Here is a 27,759-nt window from a genome sequence, read left to right as displayed (position 1 = left end):
ATGCAAATTGGCAATGGGATTTAAAGGCACTCGGATCTTGAAGACGAGCAAGCAAACCCACTTTGTCAGCTGACTTGAGAATGGAGACCTCCACTGAGGTTAACAGGGGCAAAAAGGAAGAGGACAGCACTTCATAGACTGTATCCATGAGCTTACAGTCCAAAGATACACTCCTATGCACACCTATCTTGCTTCTTAATTGCACTCACTTTGGAATAAATGCATGTAGGCTTGCATTGCAAAGGTATGGATGGTAACCTTTCAACAGTGTCCAATCAAGTCAGTGCCAGCCCTACCATGTGGCAGAGTGAGGCAACCTTATCTCAAGCAGCAAGTACTCATGGGCTGTTTTTCCTGAGCATCGTTCTCTGTTGCCACACAGCCTGTCCTGGGCTTCCTGTAACTACCTGCTGTTTCAGGTGTGGTTAAGTCTGTTGTCCCAACACTGGTACTGAAACAAGATGCAGATGCCAGTCCAGTCAGCTTTTGCACATGGAATGAGAAGGGGACTGCTCTCTGGTCCTTCTCCTCAGTCAACAAAATACATTTGGTTGACCCCACTCAAAGTACATGGAAGTTAGTTCTATCACCTTCTTTGATGGAACTGTATGAATTGAAAATCCATGTGCTTTGGCTTAATTGGACCTTGGATCAGACATCTGTCTGCCAACAGGAGGTTGACATGGTTTCTTAAAAGACAAAAGATTTTGGAGAGGTGTGTCTATCTCCAAAGGGGACCCTTTGCAGGTGCATCTGTTCTGGCTGATATTTACTTATGAATACAAAACACTCGGGCCTTTAAAATGTTTATAGCCCCAGAAGGGTTGGGCATTCCCACAACATGTGTAGGTATGTGCCTGTGGGAGTGCAGCCTCTTTTTTGGTGAGGTTCCTGGGTGTATCAGTATCAGTTTCCGTGGTGTTAAGTACCACCTGTAGGTGAGTTTCAGGGTGAGTTCTTTTCTTTTAGCTGAGATTGATTTAAAGAGAGGTTTAAACCACATTCTAGTCCATTGGGTGAGGTTAATTTCATAGCCTATGTCATGCTCCCATTGTTTTTTGATTGCATCAAGGGGGTCTGTGGGATTTTTGGAGCAGTATTTTGTATATTGTGGATACCATCCCTTTGTCGTGTTCCCCTGCTGTCAAGAGAAGGTTTTTGAAGGTGGTTAGGGACCTAGAAATATGCAAAATAACTAAACAGGTATTAGAACTCACCCCAGAACCGGCACTACTGAACATCTTCCAAGATCATAATGACCACTCACATTATACAGAGCTTATAACTCTCAACAGCCAGAAGCCTCATAGCCAGACAATGGAGAGACCTGTCAGGGTGAACATGGACCAGTGGTACCAAATCGTTGGGAAACAGCCTTACTAGAAAAGCTAAGCAATAAACTGAAACTGACACTGGGACAAATAGAAGAGGACATCTGCACCCCAGTATGCCTCCCTTTATCATATACACAGCCCAACAAGACCAGAACAAGAACCCCCCAACAGCATACCAATCAATCTGGCTTACTTGACCCAGCAAGCCCTCCCCTCACCCCCACAAAGGCAAAGAAGCCCCATTGCAGCCAACCACAGACAAGCAACCATACCCTGGTCCCCCGACCAAGGAAATGTAACAAGTGAATAGAAAAAGAACGTATGTAGTTGACGCTGACACGAAACCCCACGTGTACACTGCAAAAATATAAATTTCACCACCTCCCCCCTCTTCTTCCTGACCTTATACTGTACTCAACACTAATGTCTCATAACAAATATAACTGATCTGTAGAAAAGACTGTGCAACTTGAAAAAAGAGACAAGGCATGTACTTTTGTAAACCAAGAAAATGTTTAATAATAATAATAATAATAATAATAATAATAATAATAATAATAATAAATATGGCCCCCTTTTGTTTTGTTTTTAAATGAGCATCCATTGATGTTTGAATGCCCCTCCGTCACATCTCCAAATGGCACAGCCTTAGCGGGCGATTCCAAACCAGAGAGACACCCACCCACCCCCGGGAAACTTGGGAAGTTTGCCGTCCCGGGGGTGTCACCACTCCGGTGGTGGTATTTGTTGGCTTTGCAGCGCTCCTGGGTTTGAACTTCCAGATCCTTATCTCCTGAAATGGTTTCTGTTAACGTGCTTGCGATTTCACAACCTTGCCCCGTGTCTATACAGCCACTCCACTTCTCCCGATCCAGCTGAGCCTCCCTCCGCCTTCGGGAAGGCGTTCCCCGTAAAAAAATAAAGCAAAAAAATACCGACAGCTATCAAAACGTTTTAATAGACGATCTGAAGATTTCGAAAATATATCTATCTATCAAAACGTCCAAGAAAATACCGTATGAGATCTGATCTTCCGAAATTTGTGCCTTCAGCTGGTTTTTATTGTCTTGGTTTTGATAATAATAAGGGAACACGCACACCAACATGCACGCACACACAGAGGACGCCTTTAATTTTCCTAAGGCTCGCCTTCTGTTCATAGTGGGAGACAAGTAATCAATGTTTTGTTTAGCAGCATTCAGGAAAAGGGCGCAAATGCGAGTGTCTCGCTTCAAAACGAGGATATTTTCGATCATCTGGAGCTTGAAGCAAACTAGGCCTTGTGACTTTCGGGGATAGTTTCTCTCTTCACTACACACACACAGTGGAGTTTTGTTTTTTGTTTTCCTTCCTTTTAACGTCACGAAATAAAAGCACTTGCTCAGTGTGATCTTGTGCGTGTTTACTCAGAAGTAAAGACTGTATACTTCAGCAGAGTTTTCTCTCTAGTTAATAAACGTGGCCTTGTGGGCCTAAATTACCTGCCACACTTTTCGCTCGAAATCATTCTCTATCTAAAAATAAAGAAATAAAAAAATCTCTTTCTGTCTATCCCTTCTCGCTTTCCGCATTAAATTATTTGCTCAAATTATCTGAACTTTACACCGCTACCTTACAGCGCGATTTCCTTCTTCCTAATAAAGTATACTGCAATAGTGCGGTTCTGATATGAGCATCATGCAAATCCATCCCCGAAAAATAAAGGGAGAGGGCAGACTGGCCCAACGCTGCGCAGAGATTTATTGGAGGGGGGGAGGGCCGTTGAACTGAATGGGGGTTACTCTCGCATCGGATTGCAGCCTTCACACTGCGAAGAGCTGTCGCTTGGACCCGCTCATTCTAAAATTGCACACACAGGCGCGCGCGCGCACCCACCCACCCACCCACCCATAGTTGCAGGAAAGTCAAGCTGGTCGTTAACCTGTGTTCTCGAGACTCAAATCAAGTACTCGATGAACGTCCCCTCCCTGCTCCCCCAAATCGCCAAAACATATTTTAAAGTATTTCAAAGTAGTGCATTGGTACTGGATGGGCCGGATAAAAAGTATACTTCTATTACACACACACACTCACACACACTTATATATAATATTTTAAGAAACTGGAGCATTTTTTACTTTTCTGGTAACACCTCAAGCGACATTAAAACAAAAAAACAACCATCCTTGCCACTAGCGATCGCCCCATCTTTTAATGCTGAAAGCCACCTTTTCCAAAACGATCCAAGTGGCTCTTTTGTATTCCTGGCCCTGCGTCGCTTCCAGCCATCAAAACTTTCATTATGTAAATAATACACGCTCCTTCGAAGGCAGATGGGGAATCGCGCACTCCTTTTACATGGAAGATTTGCTCACCTGGTCATCATCGGATCTCGGAGCAAATGGCATTGAGTTCCAGCAACGTCGGAGTTCCCCGGCTTACTCAACCGGGGAAAGGCTTCATTAGCAAGTTTGCGTTCACTCTTTTGAAGCCATTTGATTTAGGACCCAGTGTACTGCTCCCCGCCCCGCTCCTGACAATACCAAGAATAAGGGGGGGGTATGTTTAAATGTTTTGTTTTAGTTTAACAATTTAGCACAGAAACTTTAAGCCTTAAGAGTACTAGAGAGAGGGGGGCGGAATGCTAAAACGTCCATTCTCTCCTATGTAGCCTTTTCCCGACGTTTTCAGGCTTCAGTTGAAAACTTCTTTTCAAGCTCACGTCCAGTCAAAATCGTGTTTCCTGTTCGGTGGCCGTCGTTGATTGATTCGGTAAAATAACATTTATTTACAAACCAGCAAAAAAATGTTGCCGGTTGGAGAAGACTAATGGGCAAATGACCTGAATATACAAGGCACGCTTGTATATTCTTGTGTTGGTCCACTTCCTGGTGACTTTGCACAAAGTTTGCACAAAGTTGCATTTACACCTCCAAAGTTGCATTTACACCACCCCAATCGCGGCGAATGTTTTTTTAAAAAACTGCGCCAACACCTAATCACTTCGTGAAATCGCTTAACCCGAGCAAACTTTAAAAACAACAAAAAAGCGATTCTCCTTATGCACACTCAGACAAATTTAACCTCAGTTTCGGAGACCCAGTGTGAGTGTGTTTTCACCTCTGCCCATCTTCATTACCAGAGGGAAAAAATAATATACAAATAATTCCTTATACAGTGAACAACTTTTTCCATGGCACCGATAGGATAGACAAACAAATAGATGACAGATAGATAGATAAATGACAGATAGGTAGATAGATAGAAAGACAGACAGATAGATAGATAGATGCTGCATTTTGCAACCTTTTGCAATCAGCTATAGTGCACAAGAAATCAGCAACCATATCATGGTTGTTATATTTAAAAAAAAAACACAACTCCAACAGCCACCCTTAAAGTCCAGATCTGTTTCCTTATATGTCTGTATATAGGAGGATTTTTTAAAAATCCTGCATATAACGTATTTACTTCGAGAAAATATATAATCAGGAACGACTTGTTTCTTTGCAAAGAAAGAAAGAAAGGTTTATTTTGACATGTCCTCGGGCTCTTAAGGAGCCATCAAGTTTTCAACTTCCTAGGAAATATTTCCTTATCCCTCCCTCTTAAGGAAGCGTATAAATACAGGCTAGAGGTGAAGGTCAACCAGGCAGCTGTTTTCAAAGGCACGGGCAGGGTGGGGCACCTTAAGCAAACAGGGGTGTCATTAGGGATGGTGGCAAAGCGCCGGCCTTCACAACTCGCTCTACCTTCTCGTTTCCTTCCATGTCCTGCTGCAGTAGACCAAGGGACTCAAACTCCTGCTCCCCAGCTCTCTCACACACGCAAACTTTTATTTCTGTGATTTGGGGGATTAAAAGAAATCCTTCCCTCTTTTTTTTTTGCTATCTGTGTTGAGAAACTTTTTTGTAGCTTAAAAACAAGAAACTAAAAAGGAGGGGAAGCTATATTTCAGATTACACACGCACACGCACACACCTTTCCCTCACATTGTTTGGCCATCAAAACAGCCGCCGCGCTCAAGATAAACATCGTTAGCAAATCATTGTAATTGGGACGGTGAAATCTGACCTTTGACCGGGGAAGACAGAGCTCACAATAGTGTCTGCTTTGATTCCTGGAAGGAGGGACAAAGGAACAAGCTCCTTGACAGAAGTCATCGGTAGAGGCACCTCCAGAGGAAGGGGGCAGCGGGGACAAATGAGCGCGTGGCCTTCCCGGGGAAGACCAAAGGGCCCGGCCGAGGCCAGTCAGTCCCCCATCTGAATATGTAAAATAGCGGCGGGCTGGTCGACCTTTGCCATGTGCGCTCCGAGCCACGCAGGAACCTCTTACCAAGAAAGGACAGAAAGGCCGGAGAGCTGAGAGGGAGGATGGGGGAGCTTGGAGTGGTGGAGACTTGGGCGAGGTGGAGGGAGGAGATGGAGGGAGGAGATGGAGGGAGAGACGAGTGATAGGTGTCTTGAAAGATACGTGCAGAGGACCCAATCTGAAGAGGCTCCTAAGAAATGGCTGGTTCACACGTGTAGGCACAACCCTAAACTTCCATGAATGTTGTAAACAAGCATGGGGGTGGTGCGGGTTTGGCTTCGCCTTCTCCCCGCAGTGCTCTTGCCCTCACGCGGAGAAATATTGAGAAAGATGCTTCTGCAATTGCAGTCGGATGCCCACAATCCCACCATATTAATTCGCCACCTTATTTTGCTTAGTGTGCAAAAAAAGGTTCTTAATCTATGTTGCTCCCAAAAGCAATCGGACTCATCAAGTTAGATGGCAATGCTATACAGTGGTACCTCGGGTTAAGTACTTAATTCGTTCCGGAGGTCCGTTCTTAACCTGAAACTGTTCTTAACCTGAAGCACAACTTTAGCTAATGGGGCCTCCCGCTGCTGCCGTGCCGCCGGAGCACGATTTATGTTCTCATCCTGAAGCAAAGTTCTTAACCCGAGGTACTATTTCTGGGTTAGCGGAGTCTGTAACCTGAAGCGTATGTAACCCGAGGTACCACTGTGCTGTGTACCGTTTTAGCAGGAAGTAGAGCCCATTGAACTTGGGGTGCTTCGCCACAGTACAGGGCTGACACGTTTCCCTCTCTCATCTGACGTGAAGCGCAAGGTTGGTGGTTTCAATGTTGTAAACAGACGACCTCCTGATTCTAGCAGCCCTCTTTCGGAGGTGGCTTTCTGGAGAGTGAAAAAAAAATAATCCTAAATAGTCAACAGCAAGTCACAGCAGGTGTGTAGTCTGGGGGTGGTCATGGAACTAGCTGTGACACTGAGAGCTTAGTTGCCCTCCGTTGCCAGGACTGCCTTTTTCCAGCTTGTAAAGAGAGCTACACTGATTCCTGGACCGGGATGGCTTGAGCACAGTTGCCCAGACTCTGGTGACCTTGGTACGGTTGAATTACTGCAGTGTGAGGAAGGCCCAAAGGCCGCAGCCAATGCAGAAAACTGAGGCTAGGCTGCTTGTGGGAACAGACTACTTGCAGGAGCTGACACCTTCCCTGCAGGGTCTGTACTGGTTCCCAGTCTGCTACTGGGCCAAATTCAACATTCTTTTACTAACGTGCAGCTGGAAGCCAGGTTACCCGAGAGACCCCTATAAACCCAGGGGGTCACTACTTTCATCAGGAGAGCTTCTAAAGTCCCTAAAATATCACAACAGCGGGGTTTTCAGGAAAGCTGTCCCTGTTTGGTGGAAGAGCATCCCTGCTGAGCTGCGACAGACACCCACTATTTGTAATTTGTGGGAACCACCGAAAACATTTCTGTTGCCGCCAGCTTTTCCAGCTGGGAGAGAAAGGTGCTTGCTTTTCGGTCTCTGCCTACGGTGCCCCGTTTTGTTGTCTTCAGACTTAACTGTGGTCGTTTTCTGTGATGTTTTTAAACTTCCTTTTAGTTACTTTTACCTTATGCTTATAAATCGCCCTGAGACTATTATTATTATTATACCACCCAGTTGAATATCATGAAAACTCACTGTCTTTGTTTTGATTGGTAGATGATGGGACAGTCAGTTAAAATTCCACTAGCCGCTTTGAGAAGTGATTCTCCTTCAGGCCTTTTCACTTGAGGAAGAAATAGTGTCAGCTTCCCAGTTCACACACAAACACACAGTGCAAATGGGTAGTAAAGGACGGGATCAGCGCGCATTGGCGATGTGGTATTTTGGGGTCTCTCACTCTTAGCTTGCAACGTCACACACACACACACACCGTTGCTTTTTTGGGGTGAAAGGGGATTAAGATCTCTTGGAAATGATCAGGTATCGGGAGAGGAGGGAGCCCCTCTCCGGAAAGCAAAGACGGGACAAGGCGAGCACAGCGCCGGAGGTGGAAACAGCAGGTGGTTGAAGTTCAGTTGCTTTTACGCGGCTCTGGAGATGCTGCTCGCCTTCCTGTTTGCTTGTTAGAGCTGGCAATTGGGGGAGGGGGGTGCATTATTCAAGGGGAAGCATTCCGAAGGTTCCCAAGAGTGAGCCTGGCTCCCCGTGACCCTGAGGGGAAAAGACTGTGGCAAAGAGGGCAGGTGCCTCTCGCTCCCTCTTCCCACCTGCTTGGCTAATGTTAGCAAACGGGACGCCGCCTTCGGCATCAGCAACTGCTTTGCGTCCGCTGCTAAAGTCGTAGACTTATTCTGCTGTGAGAACTATTTGCTGTGAAACTCTCGGGAATGGATTTCTGCGAGCTACAGGAAACAACCCCACCAGCCTCACACGCAGATGGGTGTGATTGATCGCCCGCGGTTGTGCACGGGAACCGCTGGCGAGGATTCACCGGCGGAGAGCCGTGCCCAGCACACGTCCCGGGGCTAATAGGCAAATGCTCCCTCCGTTTTCTCGCCTCGCCTTGCTGGGCGCGCCCTCATCTTTTATTTCAGGCCTCGCCGCTTGAGACAGCATTTGCCTTCTTGCACTAACTTGCCACGCGCAGCGACGGGCCACCTCCGGCCTCCCTTTGCCCTCGAAAGCTAGGGAAACTGCTGCACCCTGTCCAAAGCAAAAGGCCAGCCAGGATCACTCCACAGGAGCAACGCTTGGCCTTGCTTCCTACTCCGGTCCGGTATCTATTGCGCGTCCTGTGTTCTGTTGCCCTCTCATGGACGTGAGCTTGACCAAACAAGCACGCGAAGCGCAATCGCCCCTTTCCGAATGGCTCCTTGGATGCGACAGTCCTCTTTACTGGTCGACATGTTCGTGATTTATGTAGTGTGTGTGTTAGCAATGTTTATTGAGGGAGGACAAACACTGGGCTACCCTCCTCTGATTCCGATCACTCACGCACATGTCCATTAAAACCATTGGGATTTCAACATTAAAAATAAATTAGGATATTTATTTGTAGAGAGGGGTGCTCGAACATTCTTTTTAGCATGCCCAAAGACGTGGCATTTCGATTGTCCTGCGGCCACACTCCGCCTCCCTGCAGTTTTGCACAGGCCCGAGTCGAAAATTCCACTGATCATTTCCGCTTTGCCAACATTCGAGGGTGGAATGTTGGAACTTTACGAACATTCGAACCCGGGGCGTGTCCCTTTTCAACTGGGCTTTGATGGTTCCTTCTTTTCCCCCTTCCTCCTCCTCCTCCTCCTCCTCCTCCTCAATGGAAACAAAGCTCTCCCCTTTGGTATTCAGCTTTCTGGCAAATTCAGAGTGGGCACAGAGTCAAACCTTGTCACGGTGTCTTCTCAAAAACCTGGTGTTGATCAACACGCCGAGAAACAAATGGACAATAGAAACCTTTGTTTGCATGTATGCAGGCCGCTGCAGAAGAAGAGGGAAGCCCTGCGTGATTAGCACGTTTCAACCGCGATTCACAACAAATGAGTCAACGCATTTCTGCTCCTTGGAGGAAATAGGAGGGCGTGTGCATGGGATGGGTTAAAAAAGAAGAATATATAAGCATAAACTTTCATATGCTGAGTTTAAATTATAAAGTGGGCATTCGCCTGCATACATTCATGTGCGCATGTGGTACTTAGGAGAGAAAGATCTACGTTTGTAGATATGAATATATTTGTCCCCACTGAAGTCAATAGCAAAATTTCCCCTGATTAGATACATAAGCTTGCTCTGTTTAAAATCAGCGGGTATTTTGCTATGATGACACCTTACATTTTTATGTATCTGCACGCATTAGGCTTGTGTTAGTAACTGGACCTGGCTTCTGACTGAATAAAAAAAAGTGCATTATCTCCTTCACAGCTTCAGTAAAAAGGCGTGTCCGTCGACAGGAAGAAACTGAGAGCTGGATTTGTAAGGATTTATATATATATATATATTAAAAATTAAATAACGAAGTCCCAAAATGGGGAGGGGGTTTTCTCTTCGGCGTTTTAACGACAGCAAGTAGTTATTTCCCCCCCTTTCTTCCTCCCTGTTCAGCAAATAAAAGAGGAGGTGTGGCAGGTGGGTGGGGCTTACCTTTCTATAAATATCCCTGAGGCTATGAGAGGAGAGAAATAATTAAAACGCCTGCATATCTCTCCGCGAGCAATAATAGCACCGCCCCACCACCTATTTGCTAAAGGCCGTCGGTTTTCGTGTGAGCGGGTAGGGCGGCTATTTAAACGGCAAGCAGTGCCAAGCCGCAGCTCCGAGAGAAATTAATATTTGTTAGTTAGTTTGTTTGTTTACCCGCATCATTTGCCTTTAATCGATACTGTTTGAACTCCAGACTCCATTTAACTTTCTCCTTCTGTGAAGCGACTGAGTAGGAACTGATGCTTCAGGTTCAATTGTTTTGTTTTAATTTTATTTTTATTTTTAAACCCCTTCATCACAGTTCTAAGGCCATTGCAAGTGTAAAAAAGAAAACTCCATTCTTTTTTAAATTCCGAGGTTGCTCCGAAGTATTACCGTATGTATTTCAAAATTACCTTCTGGGTGACTTTGCCCAATCTTTCTCTCTCCATGCAGAAACAGCCTGGAAGCTGGAAGCTGGAAGTTGGAAGCTAAGAGCAGGGCAGCCTCATCCTAGAAGAGTTTACTGGGAATTTATTTAGTTATGATTTAACAAGATTTATATACCGCCAGAGGTGCCAACTTGAATAAAAGATTGTGGGGGCCTAAGTAAGACCCGCCTCACATAATTGATCACATGACACAGTGCGCACACACTATCTGAATGGGAGTGGCAATCAACTTTTCATGGGCCCAGCCCCCTCAAATATTTTATCGTGGGGGCCGAAGCCCCCACTGCCCCTAGGAGTTGGCTCCTATGTATACCCCTGAAGCAACCACACCAACAAAGATCTAAACGGTTTACATTAATTTAGTCCCAATTCTGAGGTTTACTCCCAAGTAACTGTGCATAGGATTGCAGTTTATCAGGGCCCAGAAAGAGGAAGCAGGGCCTAACCGGAAGTGGATGTGTTTAGGACTGCAGCTGTGAGATGCTCCTTAAAAAAACAAAGCCCAGATCAGGATTAGGAGGGTTAGGCGCCAAATCCATAGAGCAGGGTCAGGGGACCTGTGACCCTCCCAGATGTTGTTGGGCTCAAGTGCCACCTGCCCCAGCCAGCTTCGCCAGACCTCGGGGGTGCTGTATCCTGACCACATCTGGAGGGCGACGCGTTCTCCATCCCTGTCACAGAGAAATGGAATTGGTTCGAAACAAACAAAAGGCAAGAAATTTGAGCATCGTGTGTGTTTAGGCCACTGGCTTTTGTGGGTGTTGTTAGTTTAGTTAGTTAGTTAGTTTTTTGAAAGAGGGGGCTAGAAGATCAAACTTTACAGGCAAAGGAGTGGAGTTTCCTACGGGACGAGCAAGTGGGGGAGTCAAATTTTAGTGTAGTATTTTCTATGAAGTACAGCGCTCACTGCCACCCCGATATCACCTGAGGCCAATTCTAGCCTCTTCTAAGGTTAAGCACAAATTAGCTAGATGGTGGCCTCGTGGTCCTCCCGCTGAGCCGTGAAATCCGCTGCGTGAGTTCACCAATGGCCATCTCTCGGCCTGACCCACCTTACGCGGTTGTTGTGAAGGGAACATGGCAGGGCGCCCATGTAAGTAAACTCCGCGGAAGGAAAGGTTGGATAAGCTTTGACCAGAATCTAAATCACCTCATTCAGATGGGGTTTCCTCCACACACACACGTTTACGGGAAAGGTTAAGTTTGTTATGGAAGACCTCAAAACTCTCATCAGTTTCACGGGCCACGCTGTCCCCAGCCTTCCTGAACCTGTTGCCACCAGTGCCCTGCTGCTTTGGACTACACTCCTATCAACCCAGATCAGGAAGCTGACTTGGGGCTGATGGGAGTTGTAGTCCAAAGCAACTGAAGGGAGCTATGGCACAAGATTGGGGAAGGCTGCTCTGCCTCATTCTCTGAAGGTAGAGGGTGCCCATGTTTGGAGGGAGAGAGGAAGCGCTGCTGAATCCTTTCGCTTTATTTTGAACGATGGGCCTATCCACGCAATTCTCTCCTCTGAATTCAATGGTCCCGCCCAGATCCTATGTGCCCTTAACTTGGGAGAAGGTCTCATTGAGCTCAGTGGTGTCCACTCCTGAGTAGACATGCTTAGGATTGCGTTGCAGGTATTGTACCTTACTTGGAAATGGAGCAGAAGGGGGGACTGGTGGATCACACTTCTTTGGGCCAGTGTGGAACGGCATGTAAAATTAATGGTGAGCAACAGAGGTGTGGGGGGGGGTGTCAGTGTGTGTCACGAAATAAAATATTTTTCAGACACGGCAGACACCCACACACGTCTCCAGAATTTCAGTCACTGGACTTTATCAATGCACCCAAGAAACCCCAGTCTGGACGGGTCGTAGCGGAATATTCATAGGCTGGGCGCACTTGAATTTGGGCTATAAGCCTTAACACGCTTTGTGCAGAGCGAGTTCCATTGTCCGCAGCAAGACTGTGAGTCAACATACCAACAGTTCCATTAAACTACAATATTTCCCTTAAAGTTGTGGGTTTTTTGGGGGGGGGAGGGTTGATCTTATCTTAAGGGACTAGATTTCGTTCCAACCCAGCGCCGTGACTTCCTAGCGTGCCAACGTTGCCATTCAGCAGCAACAACAAACATTTAATTTTTTATCTTTTCCGTGCGTGGCCCGTGGCCACAAGAGCAGCGCAATCCTCTTAAGTTGCTGTGAGCTCGATGGGACTTTCTCCGGGATACACGCGTGTAGTAGCACTGCACCTTCAAGCGCCGAGGCCCTTTGATTTCAGGGGGAGAAATTTAAATAGTTCCTTCTCTTTCCCACTGGAAGGAAGGGCATTTAAGTGCCTTGGTGGGGAAGTGCCTTCCCTTCTTTCGGTTTTCTGCGTTATGTCAGAACTGACTCTATGTTACAAATCCCGGGCATTTCATGGGGAGAGAAATAGACGCTTGTAAACAAAGGATGGCTTTAATAGCGAAGCATCATGAACTGAATTCCACATTGGTCAGTTTTTAATATATACATGAATAAATGAAGGAGTGGAAGGGAAGCGACATAGGAACATCGGCAGCTGCTGTATACTGAGTCAGACCATTGGGGCAACGAACTTACTGGCTGGCAGCTCTCCCCAAGGGTATCAGATGGGGGCCTCTTCCAGCCCAAACTGGAGATGCTGGAGAGTAAACCTGGGACCCTCTGCACCAAAATCAGGTGTTCTACCCTTGAGCCAAGGCCCTTGCCCGAATGCTACGTCCACTATTTCCGCTGTTACCACCACTACTACCATTACGACTAACATAATCATACCCACCCAGCGGAATTCAAGCAGCCGTCCTAGCCATGTTTTACTTGAAAGCAAAGCCCACTGAAATCAGGGGACATCCTTTGGAACAAGGCCGCCCAAACTCTCTGAATTGCGAGTCAGCTGGACTCGCTGGTACCTAGGGATCAGTGGTCCACGTAGCTCAGTAATTGTACGCACTGCCTGAAAATTTCCCCTGGAGATGCCAGGGAGGGAACTCGGGACCTTTGAGGGCAAAGCATGAGCTCTGTTCCTGAACGTAGTGGGGGGATGGCTGTGCTTAGGGTGCCCCTTTGCAAACGACTGAGATCCGGGACAAGAAAGGAAGGAAGGAAGGAAAGAAAGAAAGAAAGAAAGAAAGAGGGCGCCCGGCTTTGAGGTCACGCCCAGATGCCCACAAGGTACTTGACAATTTCATGGAAGAGTCACCAGAACACAAAATTAATACTGAGCTCCTACGACCGCGGTGTCTCCAAGCAAATTAAAAATGGTGTCTGTTCTTAATAATGTTGGCCTGCCAGAGAAGGCGGATTTATCCACCTGCTCGTAACTGTTAGTTCAAGTGGCCGTCCTCATGGGCACGGGGGAACTCTCTTGGAAAGCGAGGCCATTTGCTCCATCTCAGTGTTGGGGGTGGGGGGGAAGGAGGAGTAAAAAAAAATCCCTAACATTAAAAGGCCGAATTTACTTAAACATTTTTAAAAGGCAATGGCTGCTGGAAGAAGGCCGCGGAGGGAAAGCTAACCCCCCCCCGCCCCGCCATTCATTATGCCGCGCTGCTAAGCAACCGTCTGCAAAGTACCGATCATTTCCCCTCCCCTCCTCCCCTCTCCCTCTCCTGCCTCTATTGCTCTTCCTGGCGAAAAAGCGCCTCAGTAGAAATTCAATATGATCTTGGATGCGAGGCAGGGAGCTGTCAGACAAATTTCTCTCCAACCCATCCTGGAACTCGAAGGAGCCAGGAAATTTCATAACATTATTAGCTTTCATTCATTTCATATTCACACACAAACACACAAATATATCATCTCTGGAACCGAAGCACCTATTTCTAGATCTTTGGTGGTGTTCAGTCTTCCTCCACAAATATTATACACTAGCTCAGCCTGAGCATATCCCCTTGAAACAAGTTAGCCCGGAAGATAAAAGTCCCTTCTCTTCCCAAGGGACTTAGGCTGAGATTTTGGGTTGTTGTTGGGTGTGGGGGTTTTTGGGGGAGGGGGTAGGTCCATTGCACTCAGTAACACTCATTTCTAAGTAAGCATGCTCAGAGCCGGGCAGTTAGTAGGACTACAGTTCATTGGATTGGGGCCCTACTATCCCACCCAGGGATCCAACAGCGAGGGAAGAAGCTGAGAGCAAATGAGCAAGGGAAACAAGACGTTGGTTTTTTTAAAAAAATTTCCCCACTTAAAAAAAATAATCTGGGAGAGATATATGCCAGATAGTTTTAGAGATAAATGTATATAAAGAATAAGAAGAACAGGGTATTTTAATATATTAATGTATTAAAGGGGGAGTGGGGTTGGAGAACAGAGAAGAATTACAGAATCGGTATATATCCTGAACACAATCTACACTTTATTTCAGACTACAGATTTCTGAACATAAGAAAAAAATCTTTGGCTTGCAGCAAGGGGTTCAGTCTCGCAGTCTGTGGGTCATAGTGTTATTGTTCTTACTCGGTAGGGTGGGGGGGAGAGAAGAAGGAGGAGGAGGAAGAAGAAGGAAAAAAAGAAAAAGAAACACCACACGCACACGCACGAAATGAAAGAGAGGGAGAAAGGCACACACGAAAACGCGACAGGGAAAAGAAGAAAGGGGGAGCAGGGAAGTCGGGAAGAGACAGACAAATTCTTTAAAATCAGGAGGCTGAAAGGGGGGGCTGTAGGAGTTGAGAGCTATAATTAAGAAAAAGAAGACGTGGGGGGGGGGAGACCAAAGTGGAGCTGGTGGGCGGGGAGGGGGGAGATCAACGGCTGAGCGAATAGAAAAACGCTACACATCATTATCATCATCATTTCTTACCTGAAATTAAATATATACAAGATCATACGATGTTTGGCTATATAGATAACTTTTTGTTTGTAAGTGTTCGGGGTTTTTGTTTTGTTTTAAATCGGAATCCTTATAACTATGAATAGACAATAAATTTGATTCTTTTCTCTCTCTTAAATAGCACCCTTCCAAGTCCCCCACAACTGTGTGTCACTGCAGGAAAGAAGTCCTTTTGTGTTTGTCGTGTGTTTTGTCTTTTCCCAAATTGTCCTCTCGCGCTCTCTCTCTTTTTAATTGTTCCTCTTTGCTTTTCTTTTGCTTTGTATGGTTATTCTTTGTCTTCCCTGGCGATCAGGTTCATAATAATAATAATAATAATAATAATAATATAATTATAATAATAATAATAATAATAATATTAAGCATCAAAAAACGAAAAAACAAAATAAACCCGACAAGGTCTGTGCTCTCTGGGCGCGCTCACTCGCTGTCCTCTTTGTCTTGCACGGTAGTGGTGGAATGATTGTAGAGTCCCTGCGCCATGAGGTGCAGCGCCAGACCGTTCTTGATGCCCGTGGCCTTCTTGATCTTGGCGCGCTTGTTCTGGAACCAGATCTTGATCTGCGACTCGTTGAGGCTGAGCTCCTGCGCCAAAGTCTGCCGCCTCTGCTCGGTGATGTAGCGGTTCGCCTGGAACTCCGCCTTGAGTCTCTGCAGCTGCTCCGCCGTGAAAGCGGTGCGAGGCCGCTTGTCCTCCTTCTCGTTCTTCTTCTTCTTCAGCTTCCTCGTGCGGGGACCTACAAAGGGGGGGGGGGTGCGAGGGGGGAGGAGGGAGGGAGAGAGAGAGAAACACACACACGCACACAAAGGGGAAGGAGGAGGGGGTGAGGGGCACGAGAGAGAAAAGGGGACAGCAGTTGCCAGGTCAGAAGGATTCCCAAAACACACACACACACATGCAACACACATAAAGGGGAGCCTGCCACATGGGAGCAACGCCGGGCATTCCGGAAATTGGGGAGACTCTGTTTTGAAGGAAAGGGGGGCGCCTCCTTTCCCCTTTCCAAAAGGGGCACCCGGCAACCGTGATGGATGGGCAGGGTCAGAACTGATCTGCTTGGATTTCCCCCAACCCACATATATACGTCTTTTCCTCCACTGTTTAAAACGTGGGTGCATTTCTCCCCCACCCCACATCCTTCAGGACGCCTGTTTCCACTACCACCCCAACCCCTGCGCTTTTCAAAACAGTCTAGGCCCTTCTTCTGTGCGAGTACATTAGAAGAGTAGCATCGCCCACTTTTATCTGGCGCGAAGGAGAAGACGCCAAGGAAGAAAGGCGAGAGGGGCGAGATGGCAAGCAAAGAAACAAAGGGGAGTGGGGCGGAAAATCCAAAGGGAAACGTTTGTCAGGATAGCTATTGGTCAGGCACGCGGATGCTTCTGCTAACTTTTCCCCGTCCGGGCCCAAGCTCAATTGTTTGATCGCGCCAGATCTAAAGCAGTTTTCTATTGATCACCATCTATCTGTCTATCCATCTATATCTGCGGATAGACAGTTTGAGAAAGAGACTGAGAGGTAGATCAATCAGTTAATTTGGATTTATCAAGTCTGGTGCAGCTGGAATCACGCACACATTTCTAATACACAAAATATACGTATGGGAGAGGCGGTGTTTTGGCCCTCTTCCCCTTAAATGCTCTCATCTCTTAAAGGCAAAGCGTCTTAACTTTACAGCACACACTTGGAAAGTGGGGGAGAAGTCTGACTAATTAGTTATGAGCTTCAGCAAAAAGTATCAGAAAGTTGTTGTTTTTTTAAAAAAAATCACAAATACACACACACACACAGCTTCCTCAGCAGATGACTGCGTTAGGGAAGCGGGCTCCTCACTTATGGGCCTTCGCTGCAGTTTATATTCATTTAGGAAAGCGTGGGGTTCCTGGATTTGTTTTGTTTTTAAAAATCAAACATACAGCATTTCCGGCGCTGCTAGAGTTAAATGGTACGTGTTAGAGGTAACACCCCAGGAAACCTTTCCCAACGTCATTCACCCTCAACATACATGTTTACTACAAGGACATGTTTGAAATAATGCAACCAGAAAGTTCTCGCTGAATTGTAAGGATAAATAAGCATCGAGGTAAACAGACTTAAAGACTGGACCCCAAACAAACACTGCAAGCTGTTTACGAAGCGGGTTCTGTTGTTGCTTGGGCTGGGCCTAACGGTACCACTAGCAGGCACGAAGAGTAACAGCGTAGGCCTCACCCTGTCTACTCCGGAGCAAGTCATACCGAATTTTATTACGCCCCATTAAATTCGGCAGGATCAGCTTCGGAGTAGAAGCTGCTCAGACGGCGCTGGAGGTTCTTATGCGCCGGGACAACACCGGATTTTAAATCTGTTTTGATCCGCAGCGGGACCCAGACTTTCCTCCTCCAAATCAAACCAAGGCGTCCCTCGACAAAACAAGCCTGGGAAGTTGTATATGTGTGTGTTTAATTTATATTTAATATTATAATTTTGAAATTCATTATTTTCTAAAACAAAAAACAAAAAAAAATCAGGCAATAAATTTAGGCAAGACTCTCGGATTATAAATACCTATTTCAATGTGTGCTCAGCTGTAGACTCATACCTCTTTCCCCTCACAGGCAGAAAATAAATTTCTTATTTTGGGAAACTAAGCAACCCCTATTGCAAGCTGGTCCAAAGGCAGCTACTACTACTACTACTGATGATGATAAGGGAAAATAAATTGCGCTGGATGCTCATTTTTTGAAGCCTGCCGCAAAAGTATATTCTGCAAACGCAAATACACAATTCCAGACAAACCCTCATCTCCTACAATGACTGGGGGAACACTTCACTGAAACCGCTGGTCTCCACTCCACCAAAACCCCTCCAATAAAAGCCGCGGATAAATATATTTTCAAGTGGAGGGCGTTCCTATATTATCTTTCACTGAGAGATCTGGCCCAGCCGGTGTCCTCACGTTCAAAATGCACATCTCTTAAAACCAACGAAACGCGCGCAAGGCTGCTTTCTCGAAGTCCGCGCGTTTCTGCTTAGAAGCAGATTCCCAGCAATTTAATATCAACACATCTTGGCCTCGCAGGACTCAAAAACTAGACCCATAGCCTTGGAGGAGCCCTCGGAAATTAAGGCAAATTGTTCTGGATCCCTCTCGTTTCTAAGCGCTCTCTCTCTCTCTTTCTCTGTTAAAGGAAATGGGTGGGAAACTTTTTTTAAAAATTGCAGAAGTGGGGGGTGGAGGGAGAGAGACTGGAGGAAGTAGATCGTCCCCTTAAATAGAATTCGAGCACTTTAGGCATCAGCCAAGGACTCCGAAACAGTGTGTCCCGAATAAGTACTGGAATAAATCTAGACAGATCCTTGTTTAAGTCGTTGTTGTTCAGACATCGTCTTTCCAAAGCCGCTTTGTTTTTGCTTTGATGGGAAATGTATCAAATACAAATTATTTTAGGGAAGGAATATATTCATACGTGGGTAAGATTCCCCTCTTCAAAGCAGTTTATACCGTGAAGGGGATTCAAAAAGAATACCTTAAAACGCAATTTTTTTTAATTACGCAAACACGAATATTTTTTTTTAAAGGGTACAAAATGAAAATGTAGCCTTCCTCCAAAGATCGCCAGCTTTGGGGCCAGTCGCTTGAACGTGAGGAAAACCTTCTCCGGTCAGCAGGCCGCAAAAGTAGCTCTGAGAAGCCTGGCTGCTTTCAAAACCAGGCTTAAAAATATATAGATGAGAGAAAGAGAGAGAGACGGCTGAATAAACTACAGAAAGGGATTAAACAGAGCCGGCTGAATAAATCTCAAGATATTTCCCCAGTCCCCTCATTTACGGAAAATAACAACAGCCAAGAGAAATTTCCTAGCGGCGAAAAGCTCTTTGGGGAGCTGAGATTTTTGGCCGGGGGATAGATGATCGCTGCTCGGATCTCTCTGTTCAGTGGGGAGCAGATTCTAAAGGAGCCGTTCCCAAGAAGCGGGCAGATCTCGGGTGGGGGCGTGAGAAAGCGAGAGGCGGTGGGGGCAACTGCCAGTCTCAAGAGATCAACACCCCCTATTTCACATCCAGGGAAAGGTGGGCTAAGAGGAGGGCTTGGTGGCCTAGCCGGCTTCGGAGAGGGCCCACCGTCAAGAGCAGCCGCTGCAGCTTCTCTCAAGGAGAGGCCCGTCGTGACCTCTCCAGGGAGCCGGGGCGCTGCCTTCGCAGGGTGCCGCTGCCGGTGGTGGTGGGGAGCCTTCCTATCAAAACACACTTTGCAAGGCAGCGGCCCTGGGAAAGCAGTAATAAAATCATTGCAGTTGGCCGCGGAAGGTAGAGCTGACAGCTCAATCACTCAATCAATCCGTTTAGTCAATCAAAGTGGCTTTTCTGAGTTCCAAGGAGCGGGGATGTGTCAATAGCGGCGTGATCGAGATGGCTGGCGCTGATAGCGGAGGATTGATCAGTCGCCGGCAGAAAGGAGTTCATAAAGAGCCCCGAGACGGGGCTGGTGAGGTTGGGGGGCGGCGGGAGAGAGCGATGGACGAAGTGGGGCGAAGAAGGCGACCTGGGAGCGCGCCCGGCCGGAGCTCCTTCGCCACCAGCCTCCCATCGCCCAGCTCCGCAGTCTGCCTTGCTCTCTCGGCCCTGAAAGTTGACAGGAGCGCAAAGGCGAGCGGTCGCCCTTTTCGGGCGCTTTCGCGGGCGCTGACCCGCAGCGGCTCCCTCGCTCGACTCCTTCGCCCTTACGGGTTGGAGGGGCTGATTCAGAGAGACAGACCCCCCCTCCTTTCTCTCCCTCTTCTCTCGCCACTCTTCTTCCCACACCTCCTTTCCCGGAAGGATTTAAACCCTCCCCTGGAAACCGAAGATTCCTCAACCTCCGAGCGGGATCGAGGATTCTGGGGGGCTTTTTATATTGGGGTGGGGATGTGGGGGGCTTCTAGGGGGAGGACACCTTTATTCTCACGGCAGTATCTGGGGCGGGAGGGAGAACCGGCTGCTGGGAAGAGCGAAATGCCGGCCACGGGGTGGGAATTGCTCCCCTCCAGCCGGTCTGGAAGACGGGAATGGAAAAATGAAGGCCTAGGGGCCTAGATTCTTGTGCTCCGCTGCCGGGAGGCCTCCGCGGGTTTCCCAAGAAAGCCCTTTCTTTTTCTGTTCTTTCTCTCTTTCGCTGTCTCTCTCACACACTTCCTCTTTCTTTTTCGGCCCCCGCCAGTGCCAGTTCCTTCAAAAACGCATCCTTCACACGGCAACACTTGTCTCCTTCACTCCTCAATTGCTCAGCAGCGAGTGTTTCTGAACAACAACAAAAGCACTGATTGTCTGCAGCTACGTCCCACACCGAAATCACTAATTTTCTCCCAGCCATAGATATATCCGGAAAAAAAAGTTTTAGAAAGCACACTATGGTTTCTTCCCCCTTCCTAACTACAGAAAGAGGCAGGCACCCACCCACCCTTCAAGGCCTGAAAAGGGGAGAGAGAGAGGGGAAGACGGCGGCGTGGGCCCTCCAATCTTTCCAGGTTCTGCCTCCACTAGAGACATTTCCACGGACCTCCCAGCCCAGGTTGCGGACATCCCCCGGGGGCATTTCGGTCGCAGCTCCTCTGCAAGCTGCTTCGGGCCGAGGGGGGAATCACCAAGCAGCCTCGGCCCCCCTGTTTTGCAGCCTAAGACTGCAGTCTCCGAAGGGCAAGGCTGGCCGGGGAGGCGCAAAAGACTCTGTTGAACACCAGGAGCCCCGCAGACCTCGGAGTGGGGCACCCTAAGAAAATGCAGGGTTCGGGGTCGGGCGAGGGAGGGGAAACGCCGACTCAGCTCCACAAAACTCCTAAATACTCTCAAGCCGCCACCTCCCATTTGCTTAATCCAGCGCAGTTTGGGATCCCTTGGCGCGCTCTGCGCCTCAAGTCTTAGTGCACCGTCAGGGTGGCCGGTTTAGGGGCTTGGCTTCCTGGGTTCGGTGGGATGGTTAACGCTCCCCGCAGGATTACACTCATATCACAGAGAGATAGATAGATATATATAGAAATGGCAGGTGTATATATAAGACAGGGGGCAACGCTGAAGGCACGGAAGAGCATTCTTACCCGAGGATGGTCTGTCTGAATACCTAGTGCAGTAAACCCAGGCAGGCCAAACCAGCGGCTGTTGAGAATCGCTCTTGGCAACAGCTCCTCCATTATTGGAGCCCATGAGCAGGATGGCGGGGTTGGCGTGCTCCCCGTACTTCGCCGGGTTAGTTCCACTCCCTTCCGAGCAGGAGGAGGAGGAGGAAGAGGAAGAGGAGGAGGAGGAGGAGGAGATGGGGGGCTTGGCCGTCCCTAGCGCTGCGGCCGCCGCGGCGGGGCTGGCTTTGGAGGCCGTGGAGGAGCTGTCGGGGCTCCCGTGCGACTCCGCGCTAAGGTTGGGGGGCCTGCCGAGCAGAGGGTTGACATTTTCTCTACCTGAGCTGGCCGCGCGGTCAAGGTCCCTGTCCCGGCCGCCGCCCACGCCGCCGCCGGCGCCACCTCCTCCTCCTCCGGCCGCAGTCCCGGCCAGGAGCAAGAGCTGCTCTTTCTTGCAGCCAAAGTCCGGCCTCAGGATGTTGTCGATGAAAAAGTTGGTGGTGCGGTGCTGCTGCTGCTGCTGCTGCTGCTGCGGAGGCGGCGGCGGCCGCTGCTGCTGCTGCGGAGGCGGAGGCGCCTGATGCTGCTGCTGCTGCTGCTGCGGGAGATGGTGCTGGTGGTGCGGAGGGTGGTGGTGATGGTGCGGGTGGAGAGGCAGGGACACGAGGCACGGCGCGGCCGGGGACAGGGGAGCGTGGCTGCCGGGAGACAGCGGCACGCTCTCGCCATCGCTGCCGCTGGCGCTGGGGCTGCTGCTGCTGGGGTGGCTGCCGGGAGTCGGAGCAGAGTCTCGCAGACTTTTACTGTCCGTCTGCTCTTCCATAGTCAGCTGCCAGCTCCGCAGATGGGCGTCTTGGCTCTTCTTCCACTTCTTCACTCGAGGTCCCCCCCTCCACCTACCACCACCACGCCTCACTTTTCCGGGCGGTGGCAGGGTAGTTGGGTCCTCGCTGCTGCTGCTGCTGCTGCTGCTGTTGTTCTTGGAAAGATGGGGGAAATGCAAAATAAAATCCACTTGTTGGCTCGCCGAGGAATCTAGAGAGAGATATCCAAAGGCTCAGACATTTGGAGCGATTCGCGCTTTTGGGGCAGTTGTTTTATATTTCCTCTCTCGCTCTCGCTCTCTCTTTCTCTCTCCCCCTCCCTCTCTCTCTCACCCCTCTTCCGAAAGAGAGAGGGGGGTGAGAGAGAGAGAGAGACCAAAACAAAACCAGCCCCCCCAAAGCCCTCCCCCCAAGTCTTCTCACAATCTACCCATCTTTCTCCGAGCGCTGCAGCTTTGGGGTTTCCCCAAATGTCAGAGTCCGCTTTGCCCACGGATCAGCCTTGGCAGATGCTTTAATCGCCCGCTCGCACGTGCATCTTTTCCTCCCACCTCTCCTTCCCCCACTTCTCCTTTAAAAAAAAAGGAAAAAAAGAAAGCAAAAATCTCTGACAGCTCCGATCTTGCAACAAACTCTCCTTAAAAAATCTCTCAGCCACACTTTTTTTTCATTCCGACCGGAAGCACGTGAGGATGGCCCGCACGTGGAAAGAGCCAATGAGCAGTCCGGGAATTCTGTGACGCCCCTGACGTCGGCCAATGAGCTGCATTGGAACTTTGCAGTTACATTATCCAAGGGGTTGGCTGATTCAGAGGGAACGAGAGAGAGAGAGAGAGAGAGAGAGAGAGAGAGAGAGAGAGAGAGAGAGAGAGAGAGAGACCTAGGGAGCTTTGCGCTTTCCATGGCGCATCTTTTCTAGAGTCTGCTTCTCCTTCCCTTTTCCCTCCTGCCCAGGACTTTTCATTTACTTATGCTTCTCAAAAAGCAAATATCCAAATCAACCCCACAAATGACGTGTTGAAACTCCACAAGATGATTGTATGTTTATCTTCTGAGATTCGGAAAAGAAATTCGGAATGAAATCTTTCCTGTGTTGTTTATTATTATTATTTCTAAAGAGTAGATGCTAAATTCTTTATAGAATGCTTTTCTAAATTCGAAACAAAACAAAAAACACGTTTATGGGATGGAAGTGTATTCTGAGTATGACTAGTAACCTAACCAATTATGAAATATCTGTTCCAATCCAAACAGATTTATCAGTACTCTGTGTATGTTTGCTGTGGCAGTTATGATTTGTGTCTGCTGTTTTTGTTTGTTGTTTTAAAAAGGACATAGATGAGCTTTGTCAAAAAGACCATGCAGGGAGTTTCTAAAAGACTAAAAGGCCTCGACCCAACACTTTCCAGTTTCACTGATTTAAAATAGGAAAGTGGCTGAGCAATCCTGAGCACAGGTGGACTCAGGAATAGATCAGTGGAATTTTTTCCTGGTATGTGTGTGCATAGGATTGCAGACTTAAGCACATGCTCCCCTCTCACTCTTTTAAAAAAAAACAACAACAAACAAACAACACCCAAACCAAACACGATGGTTAAACGCTGACTTTTGCGCAAGCACTCTTTTCAATTCCAGGGAACATTTATCAATATTTCTTTCGTGCAGATAATTCTATCAGCGTGCATATGCCCCCCATAATGTCCTCACTCATTAACAGGTGGCATTTAAAAGAACAGGAAAATAGTTGGAGAGCTGAGTGTCGGTTTAAAGGATAGTGTATTCAATCTTAGCCTAACCTGCGGTTGAACGTCCAGGTACAAAAGAGGCCAATTTATCAGCTGGTTCGTTTACATGATAGTGACGGGCCAATGTTACACACACACGTGATATGAAAGAACACTGAAAAACAAATCATCCTCATAAAAACTAAAAGCAATAATCCAAACTGGATTCATTTAGTTTATTCGCACACTGAGATTTTTATTTTTTTGCAGACAAAACAGGATTGGTCTGTTGTTGCTTTCCGTTTGCACCACGTTGCCCTCTAATATAATGTTATCCTTGCTTTAATCATTTTTGCATGGATCATTTATTGTCTGCAACGCATTCTTCTTTCTCTCTCTCACGCACACACACTCGCTTCCCCTTCCTGGTCAAAACATAACACTGTTATGAAATATTAAAACTGCGTTTTTAATGGAGAGGAGCTGAGAAGGATTCGCTGGGTCCCCGTGGTGGCGATTTATGAGGCCAAACGTTTTACCTTTCAGTGACTCCGCGTCAATTCCAGGTGTTCATAAACATTCTGAGGCTGCAGGTGGAAAGGCCTGAAAACCTGTTCACAGAATAGAGAGAAAGAAGATCGGAGTCACGTGACTTGATTGTTATTTTTCTCTCATCCCCCCCTTTAATTCTCCCTTTTAATTTTTGAGATTGATTTGCAATGGACGCATCCTATAATTTCAATTCTCTTTCTCTCTGTGTGTGTGCATGTATGTATATATATACAGGATATGTGTACATGTAGGTACTTTTATTTTAAGTACGTTTATTTTAAACAAAAATTAAAAACTCCAAAATCACTGAAACGAGGAGATTCCCCCTCCCCGAAGGAACTCCAAGAAAGTGTAACTGTTTCTTAATAATTGGATTAGAGTATTCTACAGCGCAACGACTTTAAATCGCGGTTATTCGAGAAAGACCCACGAGAAGGCCCATTTTCAAAGCAACTTCAAGCATATGTATATGTACATTCGTATACATATATACGTTACAACCTGGCAGAGGAGACTCGACGCAAGCCCACAAAAACCCCCAACATTAAATTAGCCACATCTCGCTATTCCCAAATCTCCTCGGATTTAGCCAACCCCCTCCCCATTTCCCTAAATTTGGGTTTTATTTATATTTTAGTTCACCAAAGGAGGGGGGAGGACAAAAAATTGAAATCTTTATCCCAAAAGCGAGCGTGGGTACTTAATTAAATTCTAATTAGGACACTATCAATATCCCATTTAGCTGCGTAGCCTTTGTGCGCCTCAGTCCCTTTCAGAGTCGTAAATGGGGGCCCGCCGCCTTATCTCGCCTGCAAAGAGACGCCTTGAGAAGGGCTGCGAAAGATAATTTATAGGTTTTAATTACTCTTCATTCCGCCTGATCAGCTTGGCGTTCATCAGAAGACGGCGAATAAAACCTGGTCAAAAAGCACTGTCACTATTCCCTGGCACGGCGCTTAATCAAAGTAAGCAGGGCCCCTATTACACGCTGCGCGCCTCTCCACGTAATTTCCCAGCTGCTGATAAAGCTGGTTGAATAATGCTGCAGTCCTTCGGAGACACCATTTACAGAAATGACTTTATTGACGGCTTAACGTCGGTAATTCATTTTACCTTTCATGGAGTGGGAGCCCGGATTTGTTACAGTAATGGGATGATAAATGCGCTGGCGGACCCATAGCTTTGATTAGGCACTGGAATACACACGCGCACACGCGCACACGCGCGCGCGCATTCAAACGCGCGCCATCCCGAAATGGGCCAAAACCGGGCAGCTAGAGAACTTGCCAAACCAGCCCCGACCTGCCACTAGGAAGGCTGGCTGGCTGGCTGGCTGGCTGGCTGGCTGGCTAGATGGATGGAAGGAAGGAAGGAAGGAAGGAAGGAAGGAAGGAAGGAAGGAAGGAAGGAAGGAGCCAGCCTCCGCTTACCTGCATAGCTCCAGGGGTTTGCTGAAACTCCTCCGGTCCTTCCTGGAGGGAGGAGGAGGAGGAGGGTCGTCCTGGAGAATTCAGGGGTTCTCCGTCTTGTGCGGCCACCTGCTGGGTTTGGGGTTTGGTGGGTGGCCAAATGAAGGGAGGAGGCGATTCCGAGGAGGGGTGGGGTGCGGGAAACTAACGATTGCAACTTTTTATGGCTGCTCCTATGACACTCTCGAACACAGAGCTGTTGTGAGTTAACGAAGAGAAGCCCACCTACTCCATCCGTCAAGTAGGAAAGGAACAACAACTACCACGACCACCACAAAAGCCTGCTCCCCCGCTTTGAATTTTGGATGGCTCCTTATTCGTGGGCCTAGTCTGTACATTATTTTTTTTTATAATCGCCAAACACAAGAGAAATTGGAGGTGGTGGTGACTGTTATCCTCCCAATTCCAGAGGCTTGCATGGTATTTTGTTTCTTCCTACATTGATCAGTATTAGACCTTTTTTTTTTTTTTTTTTTTGGTCCAAAGATAGAAAAATCAGACTCAAAGAACACTGTTCTTTCGATCTATATCTATCTAGCTATCTATGGTGCATTCATTAAAATAAGAATTTCAGTGGGGTGTTTCCCCCCCCCTTCCCCCTCTGCTTCCTTCTCCCCCTCCGTTTTTTTTTAAATTAACCATGGAAAATAAGTCTGCTGCAACCAAAATAAGCCAAAAATAAAAATTACGAAAACGTGGCACGCTTTGAATTTTTAAGGATTAATAATAAAAGCAGCAGGAGTGTAGATTTAAAAAAAAAACAAACCAGAGAGGGATGGCTAGAGTTTGTTTTTTCGATGTATATTTTATGCGATTCCTTCGGCCTGCACAGGCTTGCATAGATTTCTACGGCAAGACAACGCCAGATTGCCAGATTTTAAAAAGATACCCCTTCTCCCCTGCACACGTGTGTGTGTACCCTGCGCCTCTCGCCAGGCTGGCCTTCGCCGTTTCCGTTTAGGAAGTATATATCGCCGCCTTTAATATACACGCTGATAATCCTATTTCTAGGGCCAGATCAGATCTCATTGGGGCCTTTGGTGAAGGACATAAATGAGTTGTTGCAATACAATAGATTTCATCCTTCCTACAGGGACTGGCTGACCAGAGGTTTTGTTAAAAGTGAATGCGAATAGATTTCTCCTACAAGTGCGGCATTATTATTATGAGCGGGAAGGTCAGGCTATACATTCCGGGTCCCCAAAGCCTATAGACCCGGAGAAATGCAGGGGGATCCCACGTCATTGTACCTGACAATCTTCTCAATAGGCTAATTCAATTAGCGCTCGGGGGATTCAGTCTTCATTGCAAAGGCAGAAGAAAGAGAGGGCGATGGAGGGAGCGGGGGGCGGGGGGGGGGAGGCAGCCGTGGCCAGATCAACTTTTCGGGGGACCAACTGTGGGGGCCATCGCCGGATTAATTGCAAGACTCGGACCCGCGTGGAATTAAGACTGTTGCAATTTGGATTGTAAAATGTCTGGTTCCAAGACAAACATACATGGATTCCTCTCTCTCTCCCGTCCCAGTCCCTATCCAGTTTTCCTCAGCACCTATTTTGTTATGAGCAGTTAATTCTCCCGCTTCCGAAGTTATATGTGGGAACAGGCAGTATCACCAGGAATAATGATTTGAAACGAACAGTGAATTCGAAACACGTTTTAAGGAGGACTCTCTAAACAAGGCATCTGCGTGTGTGTGTGTGCGCGCGCGCGCGCGCGCCCCCCTCTCTCTCACACACACACGCACACAAACACACACAGCCCTCACCCTCTCACAGGACCGAAGGCGATGAGGGCAAGATTCAGGGAGTGATTACTGATTTTCCGACCAACAACACAAGGAAGGTGGAGTTTCAATGGGAAGGGAGGCGCGCGTGTATGTGTGCAATTTTTATTTTTTTAATAAACAATAACAACATCTTTCCACCGTCTTTTCCCAGCGAGGTGAATTACAGAGACCCATTCCGTGTGTGTGTGTGTGTGTGTGTGTGTGTGTGTGTTAGAAAGAGAGGAGAGAGAGAGGGAGAGAGATGCCCCCCTCCCTCTCT

General features: G+C 47.6%; 1 protein-coding gene across 1 annotated transcript; it reads right to left on the bottom strand.

Annotated features, from left to right (window-relative positions):
* Positions 1-14,571: 14,571 nt before the first annotated feature.
* On the bottom strand, positions 14,572-26,034 carry EN1 (engrailed homeobox 1). The gene is made up of 4 exons (XM_081856985.1): positions 25,673-26,034; positions 24,230-24,301; positions 21,125-22,177; positions 14,572-15,807 (listed from the first exon to the last, which is right to left on the bottom strand). The coding sequence occupies exons 3-4, from the start codon at positions 21,963-21,965 to the stop codon at positions 15,491-15,493; spliced, it is 1,158 nt and encodes a 385-aa protein (XP_081713111.1). The 5' UTR covers positions 21,966-22,177; positions 24,230-24,301; positions 25,673-26,034; the 3' UTR covers positions 14,572-15,490.
* Positions 26,035-27,759: the final 1,725 nt, after the last annotated feature.

This window comes from Podarcis erhardii (assembly GCF_964252035.2).
Source record: "Podarcis erhardii genome assembly, chromosome: 1".
NCBI classification, from domain to species: domain Eukaryota; kingdom Metazoa; phylum Chordata; class Lepidosauria; order Squamata; family Lacertidae; genus Podarcis; species Podarcis erhardii.
This window is presented reverse-complemented; position numbering and strand designations above follow the sequence as displayed.